We start from the raw sequence: 26,554 nt of genomic DNA, 5'->3' as shown, positions 1-26,554 counted from the left end.
AAAATATCATTATTTTGCGGCAATGAGTTTAACAGCAGAACCTAATAGCACTGCTGGGGCTGTGCCTTGCCGCATGAATAACTTAATGAATGAATCAATGAATCAATGGATTTACACTTCATTATCATCATGCATTGTGATGCGGATGAGATCACAGTCTAAAAGCCTGAAATGTACTGGAACAGCCTCCCTGTTATGAAAGATTGTGTTAGGGCGCTGTGGACACTGAGATCAACATCTACATGTCAAAGTCCATTTGGTTCCTTGTTATTTGATCAGTAGACAGATGCCAACTCAGCATAAAGTGAGTAATTAAAGATCATTTTAAGAAAACCTCTTAGGAACTGACAGAGTCAAGACCTTTTATGCTTCAAGCACATTCAAGCCTTGTGTGGCACGCAGTGTTTGTTAACATTGGTTAGCCTTGAACAGGCTCAGGGGACCACTTGAAGTGGTGAGTTATCCTTGGTGCTAAGTGCTATGAAAGACCTTTCTAACAGCATTGGGATTCATGCTGAGTTCATGGAGCACATTCTGAAATCTGTCAAGGACTAATGATGATTATACCCCACGGAAAGGAAAAAAAATATGCTAGCTTTCTAATATGTTTTATTGTTGCCATGGCTACACTCTCCATTGATTTTGTAGTTGGTCAACAGGAAGTTTGTCCTCTCTTCCAAATAGACAGGATGTGTAGTTATAAGCAAAGATTGTATTCACAGCTCCATAGTTGTCCCTTGTAGCTCGTGCGTTCGCCAGGACTACTGAAGCATTTAAATGCAAACTGTCTTCCAGTCAGCAACACATTCAAGTGGGTATGTCTATTCTAGGATAATGCATCAACTAAATCTAAAGTAGATGCTTAAAGTAATACCATTAAAGGCCCTGAAAACGTATTTTCTTCTTATTATGAGTTGTGGGCTCTCCCATGGACACAATGTTTTCTGCCAAAGTTAGAACAGTCTTTGTTATTTAACATTAAGCCCCTTTTCTACTGCATAGTACCAGCTCGACTCGACTTTGTTTGGTTTTCCATTTTATAAAAGTTGTACCTGTACCTGCTTCCAGGTAGGTTTTTTTGTTTCACCTCCGTGTGAAAAGGTACGAAAAGTGATGGCGGAACAAAAATGGGCTTCAGAGTTGAGGAGTTGAGGAGCTCCGCAAGTGGCTGCGGGGGAAGCCTGCGCCAACTCGCGGGAGGAGCGTGTGAGGCCGGCCAGCCGCCCGCTCACAGAGCCCTCTGCTCCCGCCGTCACACAGACCGCTGCAGCAAAAACGGCAGAGGAAAACACAGCTGGAAGGTTTTCATACCGCTTATCTGTCTTTACATTCTGAGGAATGTTGAAACTTTTTAACTTAAAAAAGAGAAAGGTGTGTGGATCACTGGTGTGTGTCGCATTGAACATTACGTTGCGGCAGTTGTGTTTGGCATCGCTATGACGACCAGGGGTACTATCTCTGGGTACTACCTGCAATGGAAAACGGACCACGGCCAAACCGAGTCAAGTCGAGGCGAGTTGAGCTGGTGCTCGTAATGGAAAAGCACCATTAGAGAGTTTAGTATTTTTTTCTGTGTTTGGCTCGCTGGTTTGAAAAGGCTTGTCTTTGAAAAATGGTGATGTCACATACTTACATCATGTAGCAATATTTGAATCAGAGTCTATTGACCATTGGGGGTTTGTTGGGTGACTTTCAGTCAAATCTCATCAAATCACACCTTCACTTTTCTGATGAAGCAGATTGCAGAGTCTTTGAGTGTTAAACTCTTAATAAATAATATCTAAAGATATTTTTTTAACTTGGAGTTTTACTTATTTAGTTATGAATATCAAATGTAAGATTTGAACAAAATGTTTCAGGTGCTATAAGATAAATAACCCATACGTTTACCCAATAGTCAACTAAACTTTTATTTCTTATTATTTTGATGCTATGCCACTGTGCATGGCCTAAGGCAATTTAGAGTGAAAAATCAAAAGTGGAATATTTAATTATTCTACAGACTCCCTGTCGATGTTGATCTCTGATATAGTCCAGTTTTTTCAGTCCCCTGTATTGCATGAGTGAAGTGCATTATTTAGACTTAAAATGTATGCATTTAAATGTTATAGGCAGCTTCCTCAATTGCCTGCATGACATTTTACAAAGATACACAGATGAAGAATAGCTGTCAACCTTTCAGCTGCTCTTCTTGTGAATTAGCTATTCCATCCCAGGCAACAAATCACAGAAGACCTTTCTGACCTTTTCATTTGACATGACAACTGTCAGTCATGTTTTAGAAATGCTGACTCCCGTACCACTGCTGGCTAACCTTCAGCCCACCCTCAAGACTAAATGCTTTAAATTTTAGATGCAGCATAAAATGGCATCCTTCACAACCCTCTTAATATGACTGTTTTCAAAAATTAGCCCGCAAGGGAGACATGCTAATGACAATGTAGCAAAGGGGGTATAAAAGCCGGTTCTTACAGAGGAAACGATGATGAAACAAGCTGCGCCCCAAGCAATAAATTCACACCATAATTATGTAAGACACATCTTCAGTTCAAGGAGTTACCTCTGAGATAAAAAAGAAAGGTAGGAAAGCTCTTGTTCTATATTTGTGATTGACTGGGCTTTACTAAAGCTCTACTAGATGCGAGTGGAATCTATGTTGTTGAGATGTAGTGCAGGTCTTGGTTCTACTTTCTACATTATCGGACGCTTTCCCAAGAAACATAAGTAGTGTCCTGGGCCAACAAATTCAAATAAGCCTATTTTATGTCAGACACAATTTATGATACTGCATTTCATTTCGAGGCCTTAATGGTGGCAGGTCTGGAGTATTTTAGCACTTATAAGAGTATCTTTCTTTCCTTCAGTGGCACTGCCTCATCCACTGATTCACCTCTTTCTGCCCGTAATGCACTAAACGCAGTGATAGATCGCATAAGAGGTAAATGTGGAAAGCGGAGAAATAAGGCAGTAGTTCCGCGGTGTCACACTTCGAGACAAGGCCTTATGTGACATCCCGTAATAATAGGAGCAGGTTGTGTGTGCAGAGTGAAGACAGCGATGGATGGGGAAAGGTCGACAGTCTGCAAACCAGTAATTGTGGAGTAAGGAGTATAATTTGCAGCTGTAAGAGGCATGTGGCTTACATTAGCAATAATATCTCTCTCCCCTACACTTACACACCTTCGTCAGCACAAGACAGCACAGATTCAAAGGCATAAACACACAAGGGATATCGTGATGCAATGCAATACAAGCTGTTGATAACACCCTTCTCGGGTGCAAATGGAAAGCTTCACAAAGGTACGGTAATATTTGTTTTAGTGTTGCTATTATTTTGTCCATCTTCTACATGCACTGACTGATGATTCTGCTGTACAGACAGACCACAGCTGGATGGGCAGTAATAAGAGGCAGTGTGAAAGGAGAATTGAGTAAGGAATGGGAAGGGGAGAGGTCAAGGAATAAGAAGATGGGTGGAGAGAAATTATGGAGCATGAATGAATGAGCAAGGTACAAAACTGCAGAAAGAGAGGGAAGGAGAACGAGAGTGACAAAAAGGGAAAATATGACAGAGGGAGGAAGCACAGTACATCTCCTGTAATTTAATAGCAGCACCCTGCCCTTGTCATAGATCCTCCTGCCTACGTCTCAATGAGGCACCGTCTGTCATGGGCTCGTTACATCCAGCCACTTCTCCCTCACACTCTAAGCTTAAACCCACAGCACAGAGGAGAGAAAGGAGGAAACAATGGAGGAGGGGTCGCATTGACTTTAAAATGAGGATGGATGGGTCAAAGTGAAGCTAGAATGACAGGAGAATTGTCAGGGCTTTGGCACTGCTGACATGTACAGTATCAACTCTGATCAGCGGTTAGATGTTGCTCTCCACTGGTGCATGTTCTGCGCTTGTTCTCTTCTGCTGGCCCAAAGCTGTGGAGATTTAAAATCTCGCACAGCACGGCAGACCCAAGCACAACATCTATTTGGAACGGCTTCAGAAATTCTAAAGAACACAACATGCGCAGAAAATTAACTGCCGTGGCACATGCAAAGCCTTAGAGGTGAATTCACACCAGTGCCAAGCAAAGTTGAATCAAGCAGACCTGCAGATTCCTGAGTTGTTTGTAACCATTTTTGATTTATAATTTCTCCCCGCTAGGCCTGCTGGCCAAGTCTCAAAACAATCATTCCTGACCTGATTAATGACTTGCTCTAAGCACTGGTGCATGCCTACCTAGATGGAAGGGCTTCGTGATGGGAGAATTGTATGAGGATGTGTGGCTGTCTGGGGTCATTGAAGCAGACATGATGAACCAACTGAGCAACAAATGTTACTCCAAGGCTATTCTGATGCGTTTACGTCACCAGGGATTTCCCTGCAGGGATTGGCTCCAGGATTTATTTTAAGATTAGATTCATCTAATCTTAAAATAAACCATTCCCTGTAGAGAAATCCCTACAGGGATTGGCTCTTTATGATATATGCACTAACTGAAGTGATGGCACTCTTGAAGAAGTTAAAGGTTCTTCCTCTTTGTATGTGGATCTTAGGCACAGACATAAATACACTGGACGAGTTTTCAAGCTGGGCCTCCCTGTGGTGCGAGGACCACGCGATGATGCTCTTCCTGATAACTGTTTAAAATCACAATTAATGAAAAGAGACAGTTTCTTAACCTCGACATATCACCCTCATCATTCCTCTCTTTAAACGCCTCATTTAGCCTGCAAAGGAAATTTCAAAAACAAGCCACAAACACATGCATCTGACTTCAGAAATCACAATAATTAATGTGGCCTGTTTGCCACCGGTGTCAACACCAATTTACAGAGGCATAACGAAGATTTTACATGCAATTTGTCAACGCGACACACACTTTGACACGCACTAGAACACATTTATGCACACGTACAATACATTCTCTTTTTAAGTTTCATATTTGTGTTCACAAGTTTCTGTTATTCCACATAACAGCCCAGTTCTAACTTACATAACACACATTCATGTTAAAGTGTAACTTGGACTTGGTAATCATAAGGGGAGAAGTTTTGCTTTAGTTTACAAGTGGAGGCTGTTTAGCAAAATAGCATTGCACCAGCTATTAATAAAGTTATTATTGTTTTAATAAATGCTTTGTTCTGCTAAGCCCAGTCCTAGGGGAAAAGTTAGACCTTATACCTGGAAATTCATTTAACCTGCTAGAAAGAATATCTTGGGCAAGAAACTGCTTTGAGGGCTATAAAGGAATGACCGGACTTTGATTTGGTACGTAGATTTGCTTCTGTCCCATACCTTACATTGCCGCTCTCTTTTTACTCTGTGTTCCTTTCTTCTGTGGCACGTCCTTTCTTTCTCTGGCTGTCTGATTGTTGATCTGATTGGCAATCTCTCCATGTTCATCTGTCTGTTGTGCCCCCTGCCACATGCATAGAGACAACAAAGACACCGAACTAACCGGCTAGCCTCCACCAGGCTGGAGAGAGGTGAATTTCGATCCAGCAGCCGGTGTTCCGGGCTTGCCTTTAATCTTTATCGATTGCTGAAACAAGTTGTTTGACTCTTTGGGAGAAAAGATTTCAGATTCTCTCTGTATGACAGGTAGGGTATGTGCTGCAACACAGAAATCTGCCCTAACACATACACGCACACAGATAAACCTTAGTGACACAGGTCGCCCAGGCAGGATGAGGAGAAGAGGAAGAAAAGAAGAGAGGACGGGAATGATATGGAGGCAGAAGGTTGAAGATGTTGGAAGGCAGAACAAGAAGCACTACAAAGAGAAAATGGAGGGGAAAAAGTGTTTTGTTAAGGGGTGAGAGGTGTCAGCGAGCCAGAGAGACAAAAAAGGATAGAGAAAAGGCGAGGTGAGATGAGGAGAACTGGGTATTGATGGGGATAGCGGGTGGTGGGGCTGTTCTGTCAGTCTTGGCACATCGTTCCTCTCATTACAGTTTCACTCCCTGGCTTCAGCCTGCTCTTTGGTCCTCCCCCACGGCTAGCCCTGAAGCAGGGATCCATCCAGCCCAGCCCTCCTGTCAACACAAGCCCTGCTCAGCAGCTCTGGCCCAGGCATCTGTCAGCCCACACAGTCCCCTGTCAGCCATATCCTATTGGCCAGTCCATATTGGCACAGCACAGCGGGGCAGAAGAGTGTAATATCGCACAGCAGAGCATCCATCAACAAAGCTCAGGGTAAAACAGCGCAGGACAGCAACCTAGGCATCCATCACAAGCAGACCCCTCATAAACCCAGTCCCGGTCTCTGAAGAGACTGATAAACAACATTGCCACTTTGTAAAATCCAGTAAAAAAAAAAGAAAGAAAAAAAGGTATGTAACAAGGCTTTATGTTTAAAAGCATCAGCAAATATCAGCTAGCATTTTCAAACTTTTTTTATGTTAGAAGAGATTGGGTATTCTGCAGAGGACTGTGGGCTTGAAGAGGATTTTGCAGAGGATTGCGGACATGGAGATGCTGTTGTGATTAAAAAAGGCAGAATTCCTTTGCTAAATATTCAAATAAATAAAGTCATGCCGGCTAAATAACACAGCTGAGATACTGCATCCTTGTGAGGGCTGCAGCCAGTTAATAGGATGGATTCTCATTAGAAATCCTTCAACCGTGGTTCACTATTCCAATCAAATCGGGATCCCTGCAAGCGACTTGTTGAATGTGCCTCAGTTTAGGCCAGCCATAGACAGTCAAGCTCTTGTTTCTCACTCACCAGAGATACCCAGCCCTGCCAAGACACACCTTGACAGCTACTCTGTTAGAATGAAGCAAGAGCTACATGCAGACAACTGCACTGACAAGTGATAGGAAGTTCTCTGTTTCCCAGGCAGTCGCTCATTAGTGAGAACAGAAAATAGCCACTACTGAGCATGCTCTACACTCTGCACCAAGGGTTGTCGGGACACTCTGGAGGCTTGAGCAGTTCAAGGGAAGACAGACAACGCAGAGGGGAAGAGGTACCAGAGAAACTCAGTCTGTAGCATAGATCAATGACTAGTTCCTTTGATTTCTATTTCATACAGTCCACTCCTGCTCCAGAGTGTTGATGGAGAGATGAGAGAGGAGAAGGAACTTTCCGAGAGGAGAAAGGATGGCCAGAATGAGAGGCAGATGGGGCGAGAAAATGAGGATAGCGAGAGGAGGAGAAGTGGAGGTGTGGTGATGAGAGGGAAAGAGATAAGGCAGGGAAAGATGAGGATGTGGAGAGGAGAGAAATATTGCTCTGATTAAAGTCTGAGTGCGGTGGCATGTACACCGCCATTTATTTATCTGTTTCTTTGACCCATATGGAGTAGCATATGGTGACCGCTAACTGAAAGCAGGTAATACAATTAGGAACATTTGAATGATTAATAGTCACATACACCTGTATTTATCCAAGAGCTCACATGATGCTTTGAGGAGCCACACTCACAGTATGAGTGCCATACACAATTAAAACAGCTTGCCGCAATTACACAGAGGGTATAATTGGGTGCATCATGCTATACTGTGAATGTTTGCTCTTTTTTTTTTTACTATTTCCTCCTTCCCTCATGACCTGGAAACTGATGTTGCTGGAAATGATAGTAAGCTATTTCGAAATCACGTTCAAAGTACCTAGGGTAAAGGAGGATTGCCCTTTCAAAATGTAGTTTTATTTTACCATAGCCGGGAAGTTCAAATCAGATCCCATTTCATAAAACAACAGGGTGACCTGGCCAAGACAGCAGCATAAAAAGGTTATAGAACAATACGACAAGAAACATATAAGATATACATATACGCATCAAATATACGCTGCAATATCTACCAGCCGCACTATTCATCATCATACTTATAACTGCTTGAAAGTTAGACATACTAGAGACCAGTTCTCTTAGTTTCAAGTCTTATTGAAGGGCGTTCCAAGTGAGGGGAGCAGAGCACATTAAAAACATTATTTCCCCAGTTCCTTCCATACACCTGGAACTGACAACAAGAACAGATCTTGTGATCTCAAACGATAGCTACAATCAGATTTCTGCTCAGGTAGCGTGGCAATACAGTATAAGATGGTAGTTTACCCAGAATGGCTTTATAAATGAACAAGTACCAGTGTTTGAGTCTCCGAGAAATCAGGGATGGCCAACCAACTCTGGAGTAGATTGTACAATGATGAGTGAGGGCTTTACAGCTTGTGATAAATCTCAGTGCACTGTGATATTATGGTCCCCATAGTATGATGGTCCCCTGACATCATCTAGCACCACCTGCAGGTGCATGTCCAGTCAAAATATCTCTGCATCAGCTAGATAAATTGGTGCAAATTTGGGCAACTGACCTTCATGCTGCCCAGAGGATGAAGCGTTATGACTTTAGTGATCCTCTTGCGTTTTCCTCTTGTGTCACGCTGAGGTTGATATTTGTGGTTTTGAGTGAAATGTCTCAACAACAGAATAATTTTTTTTACAACTTTGGTCGTTCATTCATTTCCAATCTAACTTTTATTGTGTTCAATACTTATGACCAAATACCTGCAAAACTAATGGCAATGATCAGCCTCTGCTGTACAGCTGTAGCAAATGTTAACAAGCTTACACAAAATGTAATTTTCGTCTGTTTCATCTATTAGTTTCACAGCTGTTTATTTCAACTTTATTGCTGTAGAGGTAGCAGAGAGGTTAATTTAAAATTTTTCTCTGCTGAATTCTATCACGATGGCTCCTTTCAATTATTCACTTTCCACTCAAGTTTCATCTAATCTCAAATCCACTTGAGGAGTTTAAAGCCTTTAACATTTACATCTTAAGTGCATGAATAATATCTGTTTACAATTGGCTGATTAACATCTCTGCAGTCTCCGAACTGTGTTTCTAGCGATCACAAAGCATCTGTCAGGCTGCTTCAGCACTCTGAAAGAAAACCTAAACTCTGTGCTTGCCCTCGACATAACAGAAATCAGCAGCTTGCCACATCCGTCGTTTGTTGGACAATAGTCTCTGTTCACTCTGTAAATAGTAATAAAAGTGTCAGTGGATGTGTGGTGACATTTTCAGCACACAGATTGTTGTATGTTTGACTAGAAAGTTTTTTTTATTTCCTAATAGAGGATAGTCCAAGAAGCAGTTTTTGCAGTCTTCTACATCAATAAAAATACTTGGTCTAGAAAGATCCCTCTTTGTCATCAGCAATTATTAACTGAGGAATGTGTCTTTGAGATCAGTAACAGAAAGCATGCTAATTATGAAAGATCTGTAGATTATAGGCTGCATGCTTTGAAATATTAAGTTCTTACATTTCATTGATGTATTGTTTGACAAACATTTTTTGTTGCAAGTCTGTAGTTTAATCCTAAACTATATGTAATGTCTGTATAGTACACAGTTGTCTTATATAGTGCTTACAACATCATGATTCCATGTAATCTGAGATTTTGAGAGCCAAGCCAGTCACCATTCTGTTCACGTCTTTCACTTTCCTTTTTTTCATTTTTTCACCTCTTCCAGTTTACCTCACAGCAGGAGATGACTGGGAATAAGGGTGGAGAGGAAGCGAGCTCAGTGAAAACAAACAACATGCCACCATTCAGACAGCCAGGGCAGTTTATTGCTTCACTGCAAACACTTTAATGCTATTTAACTTGTCACCATGTGTCTCTTTCACTATTACAGTACAGAGCATTATCAGTTGTTGAACGACCATTAGATTAAGTCAGAGCTTTACGCACACAGAAAGCAACCTTCTTTTTAAAAATCTAGTTTACAAACAAACCTATCATACATTTATAATCATGAAGAATCTGACAGTATTATTAGTGGAAACAATTCTATACTGTAGATTTTATAGAACTGCATGATAACAGGTGCTGAACAAATACCAACACATCGTATCTTAGTAGCTGATTAGTACTGTAGACCTCTTTTTCTCCCACGTGACAGCAATTTCACAGACTGCACTAAATGTGGTATGTTCTGCATCTGCTTGATGCTACACTGGAGCTACAGTACAGTTTATCATAATTCTGTTCAGTGAAATATTTGATGTTTTGTGCACATTTCTACGTGTTTCCATTGAATTCTAAATAGCTTTATTCCTCTTTGAAAGCACAGAGGTCTTCACTGAGAATATAATGTAAAATTCTGAGGGTTTGAACATGTAATTGCTTGAATCTCGCACCACAGGTGCCCATCATTCATGGATAATTTGCACAGGTTAAAGCTTCAATCTCATTCTAAATATGTGTTATAAAATGATGTATATTGTATGGATCTGAATGCTTCTTGTGGTTGTGGGGGAAAGTTGTTCATGTACCTCTGTGTCTGGATTAGTTTAGGATGCTTTTGACTATAGAGTGTACTAATTAGAGCCCTGAAGATATTTGATACAAATTGGGAGAAACGTGTTCACTTCAGAGTGAGGAAAGTAGAAGGTACATGTCAAAGCAAGTCAATAAACACGGTGAGTTATCTGCGTTCCACACAGGGAAGGAACATCAACAAGGATTCAAGCTGCGAGTACAAGCCCTCAACAAACCTGACATCCAGCTCCCACTGGGTAACAGGCCGGGGTGACTGCACCACCACTTTTGTGCATCACCCGGGGTCACCTGCCAAAGACAGCCTCACTCCACTGCCTTGCTAATCTACTCTCTTGTAGCACAACACACTCCAAAGCAGTGCGCACAGCCAAGGCTCCGGGAGTCGCCGGAATTTGCATGTGAGGCGCATCCGCTGTCGGCTTGCATTACAGCTGATATCCATTCTCATTGATTCCGACGTCTTCTCACATTTACATTTATTCATTAGGTAGGCGCTCGGCTCCCATCCTTCCCGTTTGAGATGTCTTAGCTCGAGCTTTCTTGGCGTAATGCTCTGATAGTGTGCAACAAGAAGTAAACAAGAGGATACCGGTGTCCTTTCTCATCTACAGCAATGGGCTCACGGTTAAAGGAGATGTATTTATCAGTGAGAGGGAGTGAGGGCAGATTTAAAGAAGGAGACCGAGAAGGAGGTAAAGGGAGACAGAGAGAGAGAATGAGTCGGAGGGATGGACTAAAGACGGGAAAGAGAAAGAGATGCTCAGGATAAGTGGATTGCTGAGTTATCTGATTGTGTTAACTAACTCTGGAATAGCCGTGCTGGTCAGCAGTACCAAATACAACACTGTGTTTCAGTATACCCAGCTTGGGCCATTTTAAGAAAAGATTGTGCTTTTCAACCCTGACATAAAATTCCTCTGAGTTCCGTACAGCTGACCTACTATGTGGGATTGCATAATTGCTGTTATTTGTTTGTTTCCTATCTACAAAACTCCACATTTTCTTTTGCCTACTAAGCTTACATACCATGAAATGAAACACGTTACATGCACTTTCTTTTCACACCTTCTTGCACTGCATCCCCTAATGAGAATCCAAGCCTTCCATTTCTATTTCCTTCCCCTCACCTCACTCGCTTTTGTTGTGCCCACAGGTGTTATGTTGATGACAAAGTGTCTAAGGTGGCCTGGCTCAATCGATCCAACATCATCTTTGCTGGCCAGGACAAGTGGTCCTTGGACCCCAGAGTAGATCTGGTCACTAAAGGACAGCTGGAGTACAGCCTGCGCATACAAAAGGTAATACTGATCTAAGCTGGACTGCACTGTACTACAATCCTTAAATATGTAATTCATCATTAGCCATACTTTAATTTAACACGTATTAAAGACAAACAGCAAGTTTCCGTCATATAGGCTTTTTTAAAATACCAAAAAAATAGGGTCTTCAGGAAGTTTTAACTCACAAATAACGCATGAAGTGAAGTCTGCTAATATGCTGATTATGTTTCTTTAGAGACTTAATTTACTGAGGTGAGTGAACTCTCAGCGGTACATTCATTCAACTCATCATTTCAATTCAAAAGACTTCATGTCAGAAGAACTCATGTGTGTGGTCTGAAAGTAAAAACTCAAACTCATCTTCGGTAGTTTTCAACCTGGAAATTAAATTCCTGTGTTTGGGTGGTCTAGTATTGAGAGAGCGCGCTGCAGTCGGCAGCTGCGAGACAGAAGCGCAACATAATCCTTACAGGCAATTGCCAAAGTACGCCAAAGTATGCTAAAGTGCTTGTTTTTGCCACTGACAGGCTCAGATTGTTACTACAAGTGTATGATACATTTTGGAAAGGGTCCTTAAACAGATAAAGCGTTTCAAAGCGTAAGATCATTTTATTTAACCAGAAACAGCAATTTGAAAAAAATGTTGTCCCACTAAGTCACATAGACAGGCAAAAAAGAAATGGCAAAATAGTGTCCAAGTTAATTAGAAATATTTGTAGATTCTCCTGCCCTGCGATGGATTGGCGACCTGTCCAGGGTGTACCCCGCGTTTCGCCCAATGTCAGCTGGGATAGGCTCCAGCCCCCCCACGACCCTGTACACAGAATAAGCGTTTGACGATGGATGGATGGATGGTAGATTCTCCTAAAGTCCCGTATGATGTTCTACAGATTTACAGATATACCAGTTAAAATTACATGATAAAACACTATTGGAAAAGGTAACAGTAACATGAAGGAATTTCTCTAACTAAACTAATGAAATAACAGTACTGTATTTTATTGTGTGTAGGTCGACGTGTATGACGAGGGGTCGTACACCTGCTCCATTCAGACTAAGCAGCAGCCCAAGACCTCACAGGTCTACCTCATTGTACAAGGTAAGATGCAACTACATAAACACCCGCAGCAAAGGTAAACCTAACACGCCACCCATCCATGCCAGCTAGAATGATATAAACTTGGAAATTGAGTCAATAAAGCACATTATACTCTGAGAATAACTCATCAACACCAAATATCCTTTATTATATGTTTACACATTTTAAATTCAACACCACTGTCCAACAGCACACAAGCAGCAGACAGCAGTGTCACCCCTACTGCATTATTAAATGTTGAAATGTGTCCCTCTAAGGTGTTTGCAAGAAAAATATATGAATATGTATTGTCAGGAGAAAAAGCTATATGTCACGAATGCCCGCCTACAGCAACAGAATTTCCTGTTCCAGTTCAAATGAATCTTAAGTGCATTTGAAAAGCCTTCAGCAGTAGTTTTCCATTTCAAAGGATAGGAAGTTATTTCTCCTGAACAGAGACAGCAGGAAAGTTAAGAGTGAGAGTGAGAAGGTGCTGCAGGATTTGATCCAAGGCCTGGGGGGTATACATTTTGTTTATGCTTTTTGTTTTTTTTAGTTTGTTTTTTGTTGTTTTTTTTAACAAAATGTCATCCAAAAGTTATTTTTTGGGTTTTAAGGTTGTAACTCCTGAGATGACAGAGAAATCAATATTATATCATCATCAAATTGCTGTACCAGAGAGGACTGACAAAAAGGTGTATGCAAAGATGCGCGGCAAGATGTTTTGTTTCCAGTTTTTTTTTCTTTTCTCAATTCTGCGTGCTGTTCCCTATGAAGTGAAATCTGCTGACAGTCACCTCAGACAACTAAATTCAAGGTATCAAGGTAGTTTATTTACTATTATACAACACAAGGTTGTATAACGAAAAGAAAGTTTGTAGTCCCTTCATGTTGCACACACAGAACTGAACAGATAATTCAAGATAAAACAAAATAGTTGTTTTTGGTGCCAAAGAAGAATTTTACTCAGTGCCTTGCTTGAATCCATAATTCTAAATCTTGTTTTTGTTATGGACATAGATTTAAATAATACATCCACATTAGACATTTAGAAAATCAGTCTGCTATCGCCTATATATCGCAAGAATTAAAGGAGAAGACCAAGAAAATGAACATCGGTCCGACTCTCAGATCTTCTATATCAAGGCTTAATCAATTTCTGTGTTCTACTGCTTGATACCAAGATAGATATTATTTTCATGTCTGTAAGGTAAAAATTTATCTAGAGCCAGCGGCTCGTTAGCTTAACTTAGCTTAGCACAACCACAACTTGACATGTTTACACTAGGTTTTTGTAGAAATGAAACAAACAAAATAAAACATGTTGGTTAACGGGCTTTAGACGTGCTGGTAGGCGGTAGTCCTCCTGTATTTATGCTAAGCTAAACTAAGCTAACTGGCTTTTGGCTCCAGCTCCATGTAGAATAAAGACTGTAGCTTATATGTGTATAACATACATTATGGTAACTTCCTGGCTCAGAATCTTCATTTAACCTGTCTCATCTTATTTTGCTGTCCTTACTATTTCCTGCCTATTAACTGTACACTGCCTATTAAAGAAAAATGGCAACCTAATTAAAACCCATATTCTGATCTTCTCACTTCTTCATGTTACAGCAGCTGCAGGCTTTTTGACTGTTTGAACTGTCAAAATACTTGGCCCTTTAACTCCTTTAAACCTCTGAAATGTTCCTGAATTGCTTGTAAACTCTTGGTACGGTGAAAGAATAAGAGCAATAAAAACACTGAGCTGTGCATCAAGGCTAAAATAAAAGGGAGTTCATTATCCATCAAAATGCCATTGCCAAGTCTCTGTAGTCTCATTCTCCAAAGCCACAGTGATAGAAATTGCTCTTAACCTGTCAGAAACAGGCTGCCTGACAGTCATGAGTGCAATACTGGAGTGCTCAAAAGTGAGCTCTCCTATAGTCTTTTTGAATGTACATGGGGGTGTATGTTCTTTGTATGTTTTGCCTTCAGCTATGAATACCTCTGCAATCATCAATCAGAGTTTGTTTTGGATTTAACTGCCATTTCCATTTTAAAACTTCCGACTGTCTGATGTGAAACCCAACCCCAGATTAATACTAAAGCCTGTCAGTGGAGGAAATGCACCACAGTGTAATCTCACCGTACACAATAGCCTACTAGAGAACCATCTCATCCAGCTATGAACTGAAGATATCATCCATTAATAGCATTTTTAAAGGTCAATATATGAATTGAGGCTTCTCTTTCTTGGATCCATGGTAGTAAATTGCCTCTCCTTCCCAGAATCCATTGTGTCCAATTATTCAGCGCTTGATCATTGGAATGTCCTGCGTCGACTTCCAGAGTTTCTGTCGTCGGCCTCGTTTATCACAGCTAATGTGACATTTATAGCCAAACATTGATTCTGTTGCTTTCTTACCCTGCTTTTTTGTTCTCTGCTCTGCCTCTCAAAGTCCTATTCAATTTTGCTTCCATTGTTATGCTCATCTGTTGTATTTTCCCACTACGGGGGCGTAATCTCCTTGAGGTTCAGTTCAGCATCTTTGATCTAAATTGTGGTGCACAGCTGAAGGGGTAGGTTTCTGGTAATTACGTTGAATGTGTTAGTGTGAACAAATACTCTGACGCTTTTATTTACTTTGGTCAAATACTGAATTCAGATGTGAGGAAACTGAATGTGGAATACTAATTCAATTACAAGAGTGTAAAAGTAAAATTCAGCATTATGAACAATCCACAGTCAACAACTTATTTAACTTAAACTTCTGCTTTGGTCTAGTTATCCAGTCATTTCTCTACTCCGTATGTAGGCTTAAGTCTTTCACTAAGGGTAAAAGACAAGAACTAAAGATAAGAATGTGTCTTTTTGTGGGGCTCTACTAGGCCTATACCATCATATGAAGCAACCTAATCCAAACCCTGCAAAACCCAATCAATTCTGCGGGATAATAATTCACCCTGCCTTCATCTTTTAATGGGTATGAAAATGTTCCAAACATCAAACATTGCCCCTGGTTACAGACCCAAGAGCGGGTTCACATAACCAAAGCTGACAATTTCCTGCTAGCAGGGACAGGGACGTAATTGGAAAACAAATGATCAGACAAAGTAAATTTGTGGTGGATGAAAAAGTGGCGGACTCGCAGAGTTCAGACGAGTGGTGCTAAGCAGCAGGGTCACTGCACATGACAAGAATCTCAACATAATGGCAGGCTTTCCGACCCAATGCAATTTGATTTCATGAAACACAGACCCAGAAGTTCAGCGGATAGGCAAGGCCAGATCAGTGTTGTGATGATTTGAAGGCTTGACTTTGATACTTAGGTAGTCAAGAGGTGTTTATGCATATGGAAATGTAAGTAGTGTCGTGTGCGTAGAGTGTGTGTGCGCTTGTGTTTGTGTGTACAGTACATCTATGTCAGTGGTTATGGCTTTTTGTTGTTTTAATAGTGGTTATAGTAGTTCAGTTCAGGCCATTGTTTTATTTATGGTCTTAATTGAAAATCCTGAAAAGTTTTTCTTTTAATCAGTAAACATATCCACTTCAATTTCCCATAGCCAATGGAGAGTTATTACAGAATAATATACACTTATATATACACACTTTGAACTTCAACCAAATATCACCCCAATCAAATTATAACTCTGCTGCATTGAATGGATTTTTGGAGTTTGCATGAAGTTCAAGATAACTATTCCACCATTTGATCAAGTCGGAAAAAGTATACTCTAGACACTGCGTCTGACAGCAATCCCACTGAGGGGAACAGTCTGTGCTTTCATGCAGATATCCACGGTGTTAAATCCTGTCTATAGCCCATATAAACTGCTTTGCTGTCATAAATGATACTGTTGCACTCCTAAAGGACAGATGGCAGGAGTACATTTCTCCAAATGTAAAAGAAAAATATTTGGCAATTAAAAAGTTTAATAGCTCATTCCTTTATAACTGTCATACTGAATGAGCTAAAGCGTTCTTTAATCCATTTGCATAGAACTAATGTAACTTGGGGATATCCAGTCATCTGCAATAATTGTGGAAATGATTTTATTCTATCAGGCCAGTCACTGAAAGAACCAATTCTTACTAACAAGCATGGCCTAGTAAAGTCCTTGATGTTATGGGAAAACTACTAACTAAACAATTAAAATCATTACAGTGAACAGTGCGCAGTGACAAAATGAAATGAGTACAATGACAGAAAAATAGCAGGTAACAACACACTACAAAAACAGCACAAATCATGTAAGAATAGACATGTGAGAGTATCATTGTGCAAATAAGCAACTATTGTGTAAGTAAAAATGACCATGTCCTGTAAAACTATTAATGTTTTATTAAATTGCTAGGTGTAACTCAATATTGTAGTTCATACCATAGCAATCAGTGGGTATAATACAGATGCATCAGGAGAGATGTCAACATAAAATCAGATCCACCATGTCTATGAATGATAATAATATACTGTATTGTGGTGAATACAAATACTCTGGTGAATAGTCTGAACTCTGCTTGCAATTTATTTTTCTTGTTCCTGAGAATGGGTCAATTCTGTCTTCCTGTGTCATGATGAACAGAAGCAGCATAGAAATATGGACCAATGTGACAACAGCCTTTGTAGCCCTCAGAACATCATCCGATAGCATCTTTGTACTCTTTACCTCATACCAAAGTATGAGGTATAGGTCTTAATTGTCATAAATGTCGCACTATGTATGGCAATGTTGGTTTGTGGGCTGGTTGGCCTATCATTCAGTTCATCAGTCCACCAATTTAGCTCAACAACTATTTGGCCCAAATATTTATGTTCTCCACATGATGAATTGTGATAACTTTGGGGATCCCCTGCCTTTTTTCTCTGGTGCCACTATCAATTAAAATATCTCAACATCTATTTGATGGACTGACACAACATTTTGTACAGAATAGTGACTTTAATGACCTCTTGTACAGCCATATGGTTGACTTTTGTGGTTTTGAGTGAAATGTCACAGCAACTATTAGATGGATTGTTATAAGCACAAAGTTATCAAATGATGAATTGTGACAACTCTGGAAACCCCTGACTTTTTATCTAGCCCCATCATCAGGTCAAATTTGTAACTGGTTCAATACTCTGGTTTAAATAGATATCTCCAAAAGTAATGACATTCCTTTCAACCTCAGCCGTACTTTCTATTTAATGCTAATTAGCAAATTTCTGCATACTAATATGCTGATCTAAGATGTAGAACATGTTAACGTTGTATCTGCAGAACATCATTGTCATTGTGTGCATGTTAGCTTGCTGATGTTAGTATGTAGCTTAAAGAACGGCTGTAGACTCTTATTTAAATCTCAGTGTTATTTTGAGAAATTAGGATGAGAGTGCATTTTATCAAATTTAACGAGGAGGTGCAGTAAAATATTAATAATGTTGGGGAGGGCCTCACTTAAAAAGAGACACATAAGCCCAAATATAGCCTCAATCCCCATCCCAATAATTTTCATCCAGTCCTTTATACAATCACATCCACAGTCACAGTGTTTCAGCAAATTCAGCAAATCTCAGCACGCTATGCAAATGTGTTTTATGAAATGCAGAGGCTGGGGAGTGATTCATTCATCTCATGGGGTCCTCTTATAATACTCATCCAACAGGAGTGGAACTTTTAGTTCATTTAGCCCTTACTCTAGCTGACAATCTGCCTGTAGACCGCTGACCCCAATCAGAAACTCATAGCAGAATGGTACGGGGCATGAAAGGATAGCCAGCAAAATTGCAGACTTCAGAAACCACCTATGATTTAACCTGAGATGCTGACAATATAGACCGACAATATAGACCTCTACGATCATAACGACTATCTGGTTTAAATACCTAGACTCCCTGCCAGTCAGATAGAACAGAAGGAGCCTCTTGGATGAGAGGTCAAACGTCCTCACGTATCTTCAAACAAGTCCAGTTTCCCTTGATTTTAACCTTCCTTAGATAACTATGATGATGGATGACTGAGAATCTTCACAGACATCCAACTAGGCATTTTGGGATGAACACTCTCAGAATGGGATAAGAGTATGAAAGCACAGCCAGGAAACTGCAGACTATTAAAACCATCTATGGTTTATACTGAGATGCCGACAACAAAGACTTACTATACACTCTTTAATCATAAAAACTGTCTTTACAACAGCCAGAAGCACTAACAAACATTACAGCTTGTTGAATACTGATTTCTACTAGTGTATCCAACACTTACTGTTCATTTAACATGCCCATTTCACCAGTTAGGAAGAATTAGTAACTTCTGCCAGTGAGTGATTCAGCTTTCAGCGTACAGGGTCTCAAATCACTGGCCTAATCACTAGCCATGAGTTAATTGAAAGTCAATCTGTTGAGTCGTGGTTCCCAAGCTGAAGGAGCCAAAACAGCTGGATGAACTTTAACATGCATGTCTCTCTCTGTGTGTCTGTACTAACCTGTGCTGCCAATTATATAAGAAGGTGTTTTGATTGTTTGCCAGATGCCATGAAGCCTGTCAGTAGTATTGATCCCTTTTAGTCTCAAATTGCAATAGGCTGCTTTTCTTGGTTCCAGCATTATCAGCATTGATCTGATACTGTCACTTGCATTGACCTTTATGAAATTATTTGAGTAGCCTTTTTAATATTAAAATTGTAATTCAAATAATCTCAAGGTGTCAGATTGTAATTCCTTTTTTCAACACCCTTCTAACATCGCCTCCGGTTTAGAAGCAGTGCAGCACATATTAAACAACAAGTCACATTCACTGGACTGTATATTCTTGCTTATTTTTCCATACAACATCATAAGTCTTATTTCTCTTGGCTTTATGACCAGAACCAGTCTGGCTAGGCAATCTGGATTAGCTCTTAAATCTACAAGTTATCACCAAAACCTTCCTTGCAAGCAGCTTTCCCTCCAAGACAGATGGCATTATCCATTCATAAATGTCACAGAAACAGAGTGACTATAAAGCAGCAGACAAAGTGAATAGTCTCGTAAGCAGCTGTTCTGTGACCCCATTTGTGGTGTCCATTGAGAAGTGACACATGTTAATGTACTGCAGACACTTGCTTTTGAGCATGGCAAATTGACATATTTTAATGCAACAACAGGGTGCTGTGTGTGTCGTTTTGGTGGTTATTCTTTATAGTTTTATTTAATCTGGCACATAGAAAACATTTTTCCTGTTTTAACCACATTCCCCTCCAGCATGTTGGTTGTTTTAACCTTTGATTTGTATCTAGCAAGTGCATTTATGCTTTTTTTGTTGTTTTTTTACAGTATGAGCCTTAACTTTATTATTGACTCTATCTCAGCCACAGGAAACAACCTTTATCCCTACTAAGCATCACTGAATTTCAGACTAAAAGATAAGGGAACATCAAATGCCTCCTCCTTCACACTTATCCATGTTTTCTTCCTTTCATTTCTTCCAGAGTATCACAATGCTGTGGTATTTAAGGAGCTAATCCGCTGAACTCTCTAAAGGCAGCCGTGTCACTCTAAAGAGCACCCCAGCAGGTGTGCGTGTGTCCACATGTGTGTTTCTATGTGTTTGCACATATCTTCTACTCTACAGTCTGGGCAAGGAGGAGGGCTGACCTTTTAACAATTATCATGGGACAATCAGAACCTTTCAGCGGTGCCTGTGAAGCCATCTATCCACTTTGCTCCTCTCCGCCTCTTCTCATCTCGACGACCGCTTTTCTTCTGCCCCTGGACACCCCTCACACTTCTGCATCTTGGTCCACCCCTTATCTGTGCTGTTGCTGAGGTGTTCTGATACTTCCTCTCACACTAACCATGTGTTATATGGACAGGAGGGGAGATAGAAAGACTGGGAAAGGCATAGGAGTTGAAAGAAATGTGGAGAGAAGTGCGGATTAGGTTTAGCTATCATTAATTGTAGATATCGGCAGTCTGTCTGGCTCTACTGCTACAGCACCACGATCACACCCACATACACATTACTGCTTGTATTGCCGCCAGCCATGGAATTCAGACTACTTTCTTTTTGCTGGATGATCCCTCCTTACCTGAAAAAAACCATGTTAAGGGAGATCAATGAAGCTTCCATTTACCAAAGGAAAAATGGCAAACACATCAAGAAATTTCTTCCTCACTAAGCTCCATAGAGCAGTTAGCAGTCTCTCATTGAAGGCAAAGCTATTGCTTGTAAAGGGCTTTCCAGCAGCCAAGGAGCACATTGAAGTCTTGAATACAGTTTCATTTCTGCCCAATATTCAAGTGTTAACTGTATACAACCTCCTCAATGCCACCAACACGGCAATTTGCAATTTATCAATACCAAGACAGTGATGTACATTGATTAAGGGTGTTAGTCAGTCTCGACAGCTACTTGGCCCAAGCTCAGAGGAAAATATGATACAGTTAAATTCGATTCAGCTGGACTGTGGATTACATATTTTGGAGGTTGCTGGGGCAATGCAAAGATTTCAGACAGTGTTGTAAAGATGGAATCTAACAATTTTTGAAGGGTGGGAATTTTTTAAGGAGGTGGATGGTTCTACATAGGACTGTGATTGGGGTAAGTAATTAGCTGGGTTGTTTTTTTAATGGTTTTTGATGAATTCCAAAAACAACACGCTTTTGGTTTAGATCTTTGCCGTTTTAATCTTTACAGTCCTGGGTTTAAAGATTTACTTTATTAAAGTTCCAGTAACAGATTTTTTTGTTGCCACTTGGGGGCAGCAGAACAAGCTGTAACAGGGCTTTGACATCTTTTTACTTTATGAAGGTGTCAAAGGCTAATGTGTTAGCTAAGAGTTGACTATTTACATATACAGCAGACACGGCGCCAATAGAATTTATTTGGAATTGTGTTTCTGGCCACCTGATGGATGTGAATCCACTCTCCTTTAGCTCTGTTTTTGGTCATTACCAACTCCTGGGGGAAATTTCTGGCTCTTTAGCTGCTAAATGCACCACTATTGTTTGCCAGCTAGTAACTAACTTGATCTAGTGTGTGACACTGCATTGGCAGGTATCATTAACTATGTTTTTAGAGCTTTTTTACCAAAAACAGCCACCTGTTGTTGCCTAAAACAAATCTACGGGTGCACTGAGGCTGAACCAAAACAATAAAGCTGCTGGCTTTAAAAACCGAAACAGGACTAAGGGGAGATGCAGAGTCAGAGGACAAGTGACCCGTTACACAAAGTCATTGGATCCATTATTAATATAAAAATATTGATCAGTGCAGCTTTAAAAGCATTACGACACAGTTGATTTACTTATCTCTGAAAACACTCAATGTCTTATTTTTAGCCTGTAAACATTTTGAATAATAAGAGACAATCGAAGTCCATGATTCGAGTACTTGAAAAGGCCACAGTAAGCTTGGCCATGCATCATTATGCCTGTCGTGAGCATGACCGCAGACCAGGGACTAGACACATATCCATATACACCAGCCCTCCAGGGACAAGATGTATTGGTCACATCGCTGTTTATTCCATGCAGCTACCCAGCTGGATGAAGTAGAGGAAAGACATGCAGAAAGAGAGAGAGAGAGAGAGTGGGAGAAAGCAACCACACACATTTTCCATTGCCTTTGAACCTTCATAATGAAACTGACTCCTTGAAGTTTTAATGAAAGCAACAATTTACCATTCCCCTTTTCTCCCTGGGCTGCTGAGCTTATGTTGTTAGTCTGAATCTTTAAAAAATGAAAAAAATAAAACTGCAGTCTCCTTTAATCTTCTTTATGCTGGCTGCGAGAGGTGCTCTCATGCATTTAAATGGGGCCATCCCATGAACACACATGACAGAGGGGTATCGACAGGGGCTGCAGGTGAGCCATCAGGGCCATATTTCTCAGACTTACAAGGCGAGCCAGTGGCCATCAGTTCTGGACAATGTCTCCCCTCTCTCTGATATAGAGGACTACTCTGTCTTTCTCCATTGTCTCTGCACCAAACACACATACCCAGTATAGAACTTTTTAGTTTCTTGTCCCTCCATCTTTTTCCATCCTCTATGTGACCTGGGCCTGTCAGATAGATGGACAGACCTTTGGCACGGTGTTCCTCATGCTTGTGAATGCCTCTGAAAGTGAGATTGAGTGGCACAAGTTAAACCTGACCTCACCTGCTTTTGCTGAGGGAAAAAGATGAGGTGTGTGTGTATAGGTTGTGTTAGTGTGTCTGGTGTGCCACAACATGTAGCACTGAGTGTGTGGTCCTGTAAATAAATGGGCTTCTGACTACAGAATGTCTGTAACTGTATGCTTTTTAACATTTCGAGTTGAAATTAATTTAAATAATCAGAGGTGACTGTGGCTTAATGCTGTCACAGTTTCTTCATTGTCTGTGCCAGGGTCACCTGCTATGTGTGTGTGTGTGTGTGTGTGTTTTGTATGTGTTTGTGTGTAATCTTTCTACCACTCAGCCTCACTGGTGTTCAGGTCAATCCCACTGCTAGGCCTTGATCCCACTTTTATCAACTCACTGGATAAGAGCAGAGAGGCAAACATGTGGGGGTTGCTGCTCAGAGACATGAGAACAGAATAGAGTGCGCTAGATATGAAATAAATTGCTCATTTTTAACTGGTGAGACCTGTAGGTGACTGCTGTGGTCCGTTAATGACTTCCACCTCTTAGGCCCATTTCGGCCTGTGAAAGAGAGGGAGGGAGCACCGTCACTGTGCTGTGTGTGTCAGTGGCAGAATCCTGCACTTCAGATGCACTGCTGAGAGATATCTGACTTCACAGGGTTCCTGATGGCTGAGTTGACCAAGCTCAGCACTGCTCAGGCCTATGTGGATTCAAACAACTTCCCTACCTTTCCTCTACTTGTCTCTGCTGTCAGCATTCAGAAATGATGTACAGACCTTCTTACAACAGGAGCATGAACTATGCATTCTCTGTTTAGCCACACTAGCAGCGTAGCTCAAAGGAAGGTAATGTCGGCTTGTTGATCTATCAGTCAGTCAGTCTACCACTTTCGTCCAGACTGAAATATCTCAGCAACTAGTAGATGAGTTGCCATGAAATTGTGTACAAACATGTGTGTCCCACTCATGGTAAATTATAATAACTTTGGTAATTTTTTATTTCTCTAATGATGACCAAATACCTGCAAAACTAATGACATTCCCATTGTGTTTAGTGCTAATCAGCAAATGTTAGCACCTGGAAAATCTGATACACACCAGCGTGTTAGCATGTTAGCACTTAGCTCAAAGTACCTCCATGTCTAAGTACAGCCTCAAAGCATGGCTGTAGACTCTTGTTTAATGTTCAGTTTGAGCCCTGTGATGGACTAGCAACCTGTCCAGGGTGTACTCTACCTTTCGCCCGATGTCAGCTGGGATAGGCAGCCAGCCCCCTGCGACCCTGTACACAGGTTAAGCAGTTGATGATGAGGGCGTTAGATGAGTGTTCAATTTAAACTAAGAAAGATATCTAAAGGAGGATTTCAAAACCATTGTCCATAGTGTTTCAAAGAGACTCAGAATTCATTGGCTGACATCTGTCATGTGATTTGCATGGATTACAACAGGGATGTGCACAGACATTTTGAGGGGCAGGGGCTCAAGTCCACAACCCCAACTATCGTGCCGTGCTTCATTTATAAATAGGAGTGCTAACCTGATGCAATTAATTCTGATTAAACAATTTTTGCTTTGGTGTGTGTCCTTTTTACCTTTGCTGGGATGATATTCACCAACAAGTCTTCTTTTACTCTAATGGAAAAGAAGCTTACAACTACACATTTAGATGGTTTGTTTTAAGCCTACTACCCTTCATCTTTTTGCAGATTTCTTTTAAATAAACCAAAACAAGTTAATCCGCATATTTAAACATAACATTTCAGGGGAAAATACTCTTGATGTAAATCATTAACTGAGGTCAGTTCTGGAGTTCTGTGGTGATATGATATCCTATTCATAGTTTTCAGTCACGTGACATGCACGGTGACCTGAAGGGCAAAACAATAGACCAAGATAGCAGCTCACTCCGAACTCCCTCGTAGAGACGCTGCAAAAGCCGTTACATTTTATTTGGATCACCACTCAACTCAAGAAAGAGATACATATAGACACAAACTGTTGGGCACTTGCGATCCATATACAGCATCCATTGCCATATTTCCGCCGACTGTAGTAATGTTTATCAATTACCTTGTAGGGAGTCCCTCACCTAACACAGCTCAGGCTTGTCTCCTCGTCGATTAGTGCATCCGAAAGCACAACAACCATCAAGTAGAAACTCAAAATAACAGTGTATCACTTGCTTCCAGGTTGACAGGCAGCGGGAAATAACATCTTTTTTGTCCTCCAAAGGAGCGTTTTCCTTGGAATGTGACGTCACGTGAAAACTATGAAATCACCTGCAGTGCCTTGTCAAATGTATGCAAATAATTAAAGCCTAATTTACATATTAATGTGGCTATTTTGATGACCTCATTAGACGCTAGAGTACATTAGCCTGTTTAGCCTTAGCTAAACTTTAGCTAACTTATTAGGCCCAGTACTCAAGAATGTTAACAAGACACAAGTTAAGTATATTTGTCTTTTGGGTAATTAGCAGTAAACTTTAGGCACTGGTAGTTTAGTCTTTTGTTCATCACCAATCATCTCCACACAAGCCAAGAAAAATACAACTATGAGAGGAGCTGGGAGAGGCACTGCCTGTCTGTCTGTCTGTGTGCTGCGCTGCTGCAGGGAGACGGTAGGGAGAGAGAAAGAAAGAGAGCGGGCATCGGAAACTCGACAATAAATCTCCCGACCTGATATTTAGATTTTTTATTCATGAAATATATTTGTTTGACAGGGAAGCTGTGTATATATATATATATAGCCTGTTCATTTATAACAATATTTCAAAAAGCTCCCCAGAAAAAAGGGCACTTTCTCTTGAGGAAGAAAAAGGGCAGGTGCTGAAGTCCTTTTTGATGTCTATGTGTGCATGTGCCTGGATTATGTACTCGTCCTTAGTCTCTTCTAGCGAGTGTACTAGGCTGCTCCTTCTCCCCATGCCCACTGCCCCACCAGATGTCTGGCATGTTATTTAGTGGGACCATATGGTAGCCAATGCTGATGCAGTGCTTTACATACCAAGTCTTCTGTGTGGCAGGAGAGTGCTAAACACTTCTCGTGATGGAGCATATGTCTTGTTTGATGTCATTTTGATGGAGGGCTCCTTTTCAAAGTGCTGTGGTTGGGACACGATAAGGCGGGATGTAAACTGACTGTTTTTAGTAAGAGGTTAGACATTGAACGTTCAGAAAAGAAATGTTCTCATCTGAGTGTATTTTGTATAAAATAAGCAAAAATATCAGACTGTATTTACTTTCTATAAAGTTACTTAAACTTTTGTCTTGATTGCTTTGTTAAAGTTATTCCACACTCAGGTTAAAGTAGTTTTTTCAGAAGCACGAACATGCACTGTAATCAAAATGGAAGCCCTCTGAGAAACTAAATACATCTAACTAATGAGAAAAAAAACGCTTATCACTTATGGAGGGAAAATATTTATGACTCTTCATTACAATATGCTGCCCTATAATGCATGGGAGTCTCACAGCTACAGTAGCTGAGTGTTGTTGAGTATGTGCCTCTTCCCAGCACTTTGATGGTGCAGCTAAAGGGTTGACGGGAAATATTTTCCCTGGGAGGGTCTTTGAGAGTTGGCACTGGTCGGCTGCTGCAGTGGCCACTGTGGTAAATAACATATGGGCTTGTTATCTCTCCTCAGAGCTAAAAAAACACTCCCAACACCAGCCACTTGCTCATTAGACTGCAGCTCAAGGCAAAGCACCGAACCAGGGAGAAGGAAAGAAAGAGTGAGGAAAGGAGACTGAGAGAGTGACAGTTACGAGGCGAGAAGACAGAATGGCTGAAAACAAAGAATAGGAGAATTGCAAGGGAAGATGGGAGGG

At 40.8% G+C, this 26,554-nt stretch overlaps 1 protein-coding gene across 3 annotated transcripts in view; it reads left to right on the top strand.

Annotated features, from left to right (window-relative positions):
* LOC123985620 (limbic system associated membrane protein) overlaps positions 1 to 26,554 on the top strand; it is a 520,828-nt gene that overhangs the window by 412,708 nt on the left and 81,566 nt on the right. For all 3 annotated transcript variants that reach the window (XM_046073301.1, XM_046073300.1, XM_046073302.1), the window contains 2 exons: positions 11,446 to 11,590; positions 12,584 to 12,671. In XM_046073301.1, coding sequence (XP_045929257.1) covers positions 11,446 to 11,590; positions 12,584 to 12,671 — 233 coding nt within the window. The remainder of the gene's footprint in view (positions 1 to 11,445; positions 11,591 to 12,583; positions 12,672 to 26,554) is intronic.

Source organism: Micropterus dolomieu, linkage group LG17, assembly GCF_021292245.1.
Source record: "Micropterus dolomieu isolate WLL.071019.BEF.003 ecotype Adirondacks linkage group LG17, ASM2129224v1, whole genome shotgun sequence".
Taxonomy (NCBI): domain Eukaryota; kingdom Metazoa; phylum Chordata; class Actinopteri; order Centrarchiformes; family Centrarchidae; genus Micropterus; species Micropterus dolomieu.
Note: the sequence above shows the minus strand (reverse complement) of the source record. Positions and strands in the feature narration are given on the sequence as shown.